Source organism: Triticum dicoccoides, chromosome 2B (genome assembly GCF_002162155.2).
Source record: "Triticum dicoccoides isolate Atlit2015 ecotype Zavitan chromosome 2B, WEW_v2.0, whole genome shotgun sequence".
Lineage (NCBI taxonomy): Eukaryota > Viridiplantae > Streptophyta > Magnoliopsida > Poales > Poaceae > Triticum > Triticum dicoccoides.
This window is the reverse complement of record NC_041383.1, coordinates 684,861,810-684,869,234: the sequence shown is the minus strand read 5'-3', so window position 1 is coordinate 684,869,234 and position 7,425 is coordinate 684,861,810. Positions and strand designations below refer to the sequence as shown.

General features: G+C 42.8%; 1 protein-coding gene across 1 annotated transcript; it reads left to right on the top strand.

The window, feature by feature from the left end:
- The first annotated feature begins 5,208 nt into the window (after window positions 1–5,208).
- On the top strand, window positions 5,209–5,900 carry LOC119368323 (putative invertase inhibitor). The gene has a single exon (XM_037633614.1). It carries the CDS (start codon window positions 5,234–5,236, stop codon window positions 5,762–5,764), a length of 531 nt encoding a protein of 176 aa, XP_037489511.1. The 5' UTR covers window positions 5,209–5,233; the 3' UTR covers window positions 5,765–5,900.
- The last annotated feature ends 1,525 nt before the right edge of the window (window positions 5,901–7,425 follow it).

Below are 7,425 nucleotides of genomic sequence, written 5' to 3'. Positions count from 1 at the left end.
TAATTAAAGACGTGTGGGAAGACAACAAAAATGCCATTAGGGCAAGGACTGATAAGAAATATATATAAATATTTGAAGTGGCACTATGGATCTAGAACACATGCATCCCAATATTTAAACATGGAAGCATTGATGAACTGTGTATCTAGTGATAATATACTGGGAGGCAGCAAGAAGCAGATACCAAAAATAAAATGCAGGCAAAGTTTGCAATCGTTCCATCCAACAAACAAAATAGGGTGATACAGGCCAATATGTAGCATAAAGACATAAACTTGCAGATAAGTTTACGACCCTGCCACATTAACAAATATTACAATTAAATAAAATTAAACTCTAACACCGACATGGTCAATCAAATTTTACAAAAAATATTCACATAATTAACAAGTAAAACATTTCACAACAACATCCAGTATTACTCATACTAGCAGAACGTCCGTGCGTTGCTATGGGCTATCCGCAATATCTGTAACATCCGGGTTCAACACAAAAAAACCATCCAATGACGCACCTTCCCTTTTTCTGTTGGAACCTCTCATTCTTGACCGATTTTCCGCCGTAGCGAGACATTTCTCGTTTTTTCTCTCACTGGCGCCACTTCCATTAAAAGCACATGACAGCCAACTCATCTTCGCCATGCATTGCAGTAAGGATGAAATTTTCTTGTTTACGATATAATAGAGTGGGTTAAACTAACACATACTATTAACACAAAACAACAAATAACTACAGAGATCTTTCCTAGTCACCAATAAGCTCCACCTCCATCCATATGCTAGAAGGGATAATTGTCGTTCTTCTCTTCTTCATATTTCCCTACGTCTTCTACTCCATGCCTCTTCGCCAATCCGTTTAATTGGCACCAACCAGCACCACGTCAACATTAATGTGTTCATCATCGATACCTCATCTTCTTCTTTCTCATTCCTCGGCAACTTTAGTTCTCGTTCCTACTTATTTCCTAGAATACTCTTTCTTTCTTTTTGTTTCTCTTATTATTTGGAACACTCTTACTTTCTCCAACACCATGCACCACTTTGGCTTCAGTTCTTTTTTCCTTCTTGTTTTTGGAACACTCTTCCTTTTTACTATAGCATGAACCACCTAGCTAGTGTTGTGTCATGTTGTCCTCACCCGCGAACATTTCGGCCACCGTCATCGAGTGGACATCCCGCGGAGCATATACTTCATCCATCTTGGTGAATGCTAGGTCGCCCATGTCGCGAGCGCATGGTGGCCGGTGTCCATGTTGGCAAGCGGTGCTTGGTGGTTTGCAATGTAACTGAGAGCCCGTTGATTGTTTTTGCCCACAAGCGCTTTCAAAATGATTCACCATGACTAATTTCTTGCTTAATTAATTAGGTACACAAAAAATGAATGACCTACCTATTTCTCTACATGCCTAATTAATTGCCAACCAAATGAATTAATTATCTGACTAATTGGAAATATCCCTACTTCTAATTATCTGTAGGCGTTGGCCAACAAATTAATCCCCTCCCGCTCTCCGCCCTAATCCCCTCCCCTTGTGTATGTGCTGATCCACCACCAAGGCGTGCACCGAGTCCGTGCAGATTCCTAGTTCTTTCATCTCTATGTTCGATCAGACATTGGATTACAAAGATCCATCGTGAGTTGTAAGAAGCCAATTAGCAAGTTTAAAATGAACCAAAAGTGAATTTATTCACATAGTGCTGGATGCCCATGTGTTGCCACATGCTAAAAAAACTATATGTACAACAAGAAATGTGCTAACAAAATGTTTTTACAAAAAGAAAGGCTGTGTGATATGAGTCATATACTATTTACATGTGATGATATCTCATGCTCATGATGTGGTAGATAAATGCATCTCCTCGTCATCTTCATGCCCCTCCCTCTTCTCAGCCGCCACATGACACGCCACTTCCTACCACAATCCTTCTTCTTGTTGTTTTCTTCCCCCACCTCCACCTTGCATCAAAATATTAAATGCCTAAGCTGTGGAACAGTACAACCAGAGAAAATAGCAGTCAAAGGGAGGAATTAGCTAGTTAGATTGTAGATGCATGCATGAGTCAGCCGGCGCAAGGGAAGTTGCGCGGAGCGCCATGACGAACTCGGAGTCTAGGCCCGAGCCGTTACTCCTCGGTGGCAGACAGCGGCCAGCACAGCCGCTGCCCGCTGGGTCGCTACTCGCTAATGCCCACCACGCTGTTGAATCCGCCGCTGATTGTAGCCACTGCATACAGTGTTCGCGCCGCCATGATGGTGTCGTGCATATCCAGCGGTGAGATCGAACAGCGAGGCGAGGTGACCGGCAGCGAACGGGCAGGGCCTGCGGCGTCGGCTACAGATCTCCTGGAACAGAGAAAAAGAGAGAGAGAGGTAGAGACAGAGGAAGGAGAGGTAGGGCGCAGGAAGAGGAGAGGGATACTGGTGTCCATGGCGAGGCCTCCGTTGTCCACCGGCAAACCTCCATGGCTAAGGTAAGGTGCACCTACACCCGTAACACACCAGCATGACCTGACGGTGAACGGGTTCACGTGACGAGCGCGGGGCTGGCAATCACCCTTTCCTGGTCCTCCTCGCTGATGCATAACGGGCACGCATCGCTGCCTGGGTCGCTCACCATGAAGAAGAAGATAGGGTGGAGGAATTGAGCGAGGGATGAGGAATCAAGCGGCTTGTACGGCAGGGGGCCAAACTATGATAAAAATCAGTACAACCCGTGCGAGGTGGAGAATGAAATGACTTACCTATAGCTCATGATTCGATTGAGATGATAGGGAAGGAAGGAAAATTGTGATTTAGTCAGACAAAATTTTGGAAAGTTCTGATTAGAAATAATGCCTCAGGATGAGAAGGTCACGATTAGGGTATGGCAAGAAGAACTTTTTTGGAAAGCTTTGATTCTGGTGATAATTACCATATTCGAAATTTCCTTAGTTATAGCCTTACCCTAGTCGTGGATTAATTGTGATTTCTGAGTTTATAGCCTTACCATACGTGGATTAATTGTGATTGATTACCATAAATACGTTGGGTATTGTCGGCCAGATTATAGCCTTACTATACATGGATTGATTTATTACTATAATTATCATATTTGAGATTTCTAAGTTTATAGCCTTACCATACGTGGATTAACTGTGATTGATTACCATAAATACGTTGGGTATTGTCGGCTAGACGAGAAAGAGAAAAACCGGTGGGAGGGGGGTGGTGGGAGGTGGGACGAAGAAAAACCGGTTGAAAAAAAACCGGTTGAAAATAAACCGGTTGAAAGTGGGGGGGACTATTCAACCAATTCGTCCATTAGGAGTAGAGATAAGCACAAAAGAGCAGTGGAAGTGTATATAACACACAAACACAACCATCATGCCGAGTCAGACATTCCATCCAAGACAATCGAAGCTCGCAGCAAAATAAAATTTACCTATATACATCCAACAACATCATGAGATGATCAAGGTAGAAGAGAAAACTAAACTTGAGATTGTAAGCCTGTAGTGGTTGGAAAATCCTTGCATATCTCCTGAGAGGAAGAATTGTGGTCAACAATGGGTCAGACGCGCTGGGGCATGCAGGAGCAAATGGAAGAAGAGGCCTAATGAGAGAATGCCGGCGCGGAGAAGCCCTTTCAAAGGGAGCGGCAGACAACAACCACGTGAAGAATTGGCTTCGCTGAGAAGATGGGTTTCACACCTTTGGTCATCACCGCCTCCTTTTGATATGTCACTGTCGACGAGAAGATGGGCTTCACACCGCCGCTTGTTGCCGCATCCTTCAATCCGTGCTGGCATTCACGACAAGAACATATTTAGTTAGAAGGTTGGCTGTTGAGGAACATTTATTTTAGAATTGTAAACATATTCACAGCATGATACAACTAAACCCCAAAATTATAGTATTGAACTATCCAAAAAATGACCTAAATCTATGAAAAGTTGAGAGCAGAAAGCAAACAACATCATCGAAATATTCTTCCAATTAATACATTACCTCAGCAAGAGAATGGAACTAATCTTGGCATCAATGCTGATGTTCCTCCACCTGGCATGAAGTATAGAAGACAGAAAATGTGAATACAAAATGGTCAAAATTAAGATTTATCGTTGAACAACATCAGATTGAAAACAAGGTTTATCGTTGCAAACAAAGATTATTTTCATGTGAACTACATGTGTACTGTTGTATCCAATTGTTTTGCCTCATTAGGAATTAATTGCATAATCTGAGTACAACATGAAAACTATTAGCACCCATAACAACTCTTGCGTTACCAAATTCTGCATATCCAAGACAAAACTGTCGGTTTGACTAATTTGGCTTGGGAATTAACCAAGAAGGGCAGTGCTTTGCCATATTCCACAATCGACAGAGACATCGGAGTCTTCCCGCCAAAAATAAAAAGGAAAGAAGATAGAGACATCAGAGTCAAGTTCGAGGGAGGTCCAATTTTTTGTTTAGTTTAGTACCTTTTTCCGGGTTTCTGTATTTCCCCTTTTCTTCTGATTTGGTGTTTCTTCCTCTTTTTTATCTATTTAAATTCATATTTCTTAAAATAGTGAATATTCTGTTAAAATTCAATGAATGTTTATTTAAACAATTCAGGAATATGTTTTGAAATCCATGACCATTTCCTTAAATTCGTGAGTTGTAAAATTCATGAACATTTTGTAAAATATTAACGATGTTTTGTAAACATTTTAGAAAATCTTAAACACTTTTAGAATTTAAGGAACCTTTTATAAAAAAATAATGAGATGTGTAGAAAACAGAGAAGAAAAATAACCAAAATAAATAAATAGAAAACTGGCGCCCCACAGTGGGCTGGCCCAAGAGCGCTCTGTGTGGTGCGTGTTTGCTAGTTATATGCCCCATCCGCTGCGGGGGAATATCTGTCGATAGTGTTACTTGTTCAGCATAGTTAACCACCGACCACCATTCGCTTTGGGCTACTCTTGTAGGCACAGGTATAGCCCAGCTCGGTTCAAAGGCCTAGGTTAAGCTCGAGAAGTTTCCTCTTTTAAAACAATCTAATCACTACTTCTAAACCTAAAAAAAATTCTAATCCCTAGTTCTGCTATTTCTGGAAGTAAATAAATTCTGCTCCTATCTATTTTTGTAGCAAACAATTAATGTCCATTAAAACCTGCCATTTTGCTCCTATTTATCTCGATGACGGTCTTGTACACATACCATCTGCATACAAATCTTGTTGACTACCAACATTGCATCGAAAACCATGGGGCCTTCACGAGCTCTCCCGTGCCTGGTCCTCCTCTTCCTTCTCTCCTCATCCAGAGCTTCCGTCTTAGAAGATACGTGCAAATCCTTCGCCGACGGCAACCCGGGCGTCGGCTACGACTATTGCATCAAGTTTTTCCAGGCGAGCAAGGACAGTGCCACCGCCGACAAGCGTGGCTTGGCTATCATCGCATCAAAGCTCACCGGAGCGGCAGCCAAGAGCATAGGCAAGCACATCCAAGCCCTCAAGGCCTCGGAGAAGGACAAGCACATCCAGTCGGGCCTCAATGACTGCGGTGATTTGTACTCGCAAGCTGTGGACTTGCTCGACGTGGCAGCGAAAGGCGTCGCGGCGGGTACACCGCGAGGCAAACTAGACGCAGTGGCGAACCTCAGCGGCGCACTGGTCAGCCCCCAAACCTGCGAGGACGGTTTCAGCGAATTGGGCGTGAAGTCGCCGCTCTCCGCCGAGGACTCCGAGTTCACTAAGGAGGTCTCCATCGCACTCGTTATAACGAACTCGTTATGAGTAGCTTGATTAGAAGGGAATTATTTTTCAGTCCATCTATTCATCTGGCCATCTGGATAATAATTTTCTCATGGAATTGTTGTGTGGTGATTTTTAAAATAGCAAAAATCAAGTGAATGTCGCACATTTTGCATGCGATCGCTGACCATGGCCTAATCGGGATATTTAGACATTAATACTCACTTCGCTCCTTTACGTAAAGTGTATTTGTTTTTCATAAAAAATCCACAATGTAAGGTGTATTTCACCTTTTTTCATCTATTTTTCTGTTTTGCCCCTCCACCATTCCCTACATGCCTTCCATATAAACTAGTACTGGTGGTTGGGGCCCGTCACCAGATTGCTAGCGGCCCATTCCAATTACTTTGTTGCTATTTTGGTAACACATGGATATGGCATGTAAGTAAGAAGTTGCACTACAAATTTCAAAAGAACTAAATAAATGACACTCAAATACAAAAAGATTAGTGGATTTCCAACGTGGATCACCAAATGGATACCACCGCCATGTTCATGGACATGCTGTCGGGTGTCGGGCATTCAACACAACTTACCACATGGATATTTTTACAATGCAAAAAAGGGACACTGAGCGTAATATGAACTAAAACTACAGGAAAAAACACTATTTCTCGTTGTAGGTAAGGTCGACGAGCCCCATGCCAAAGCCGCCGGCTTCGCTTGTTGGCCGCCAATGCCAACCTGAGGCCCTGTGATTTTTTATGCATTTTCATCGTGTTGCTTTGGCGCCTTGTCATCCTCAGCCTCAATCTCCTCGAAGAGCCACTCCCATTGCGCGCATTGAAGATGGAGCAGTGGCTCTGCGCGAATGCAAGCATCGTCTGGTTCTTGTCAAGGACGCCTGGGCACGCGAGGAGCTCTGCCATAGCTTTATACCATTATTGCTTGGTTGCCAGAAATATCCATCACTATGCAGCAAAGGGCATAACAAAAAGATGAAAATGGTTGAACCTTTCCTTGGTCTGCAGAAAACAGAAAAGAGGGTTCTAGTGAAGATCACATGGGAGGCTGTTGCAAGGACTCCAAGATGCATGATGTGGCTTGATATGACAGATGATGGCATATTATTTATTTGCCTCATATTCAACCCACAACTTGCCATTTTCACTTCTGCAAATGATTACTTAGTACTATTCATCAAAATTAAACTAAGAAAGGATAGAGGTGCAGATGCATAAAAAAATGCCTCCAAGTGACAAGATTGCATTATTGTGTTGTGTACCGCAGAAAGATAAATGCATCACCGACAATTGATATTTTTCAACTAACAAAGACACTCCAGCCAGTTGTAAGTAGATGTTGCCTAGGTTGTCCTGAAAGTCTGAAACACAAAACACTAGAAGGCATGAGATAAACCAGACACAGGGAGAGAGCTCACACATACTCATGAAGTAATGAATCAGTATATGTTGCAAGTTTCTACAGCAGTAAGAATTCAGCATTCAATTGTGACATGAAGTGCTACACCAACACAATAAGCGCACACATCTGGATTGATCCCTGGTTTGCCTGATCGCTTGATCTGGATCGATCCCTTTGTAACGCCCACGATGCGGCTATATCTCTCACGTGTCGAGGCATGACTTAGAGGCATAACCGCATTGTAGGTGTTGTCGCAAGAAGGGTCATCTTCACACAAT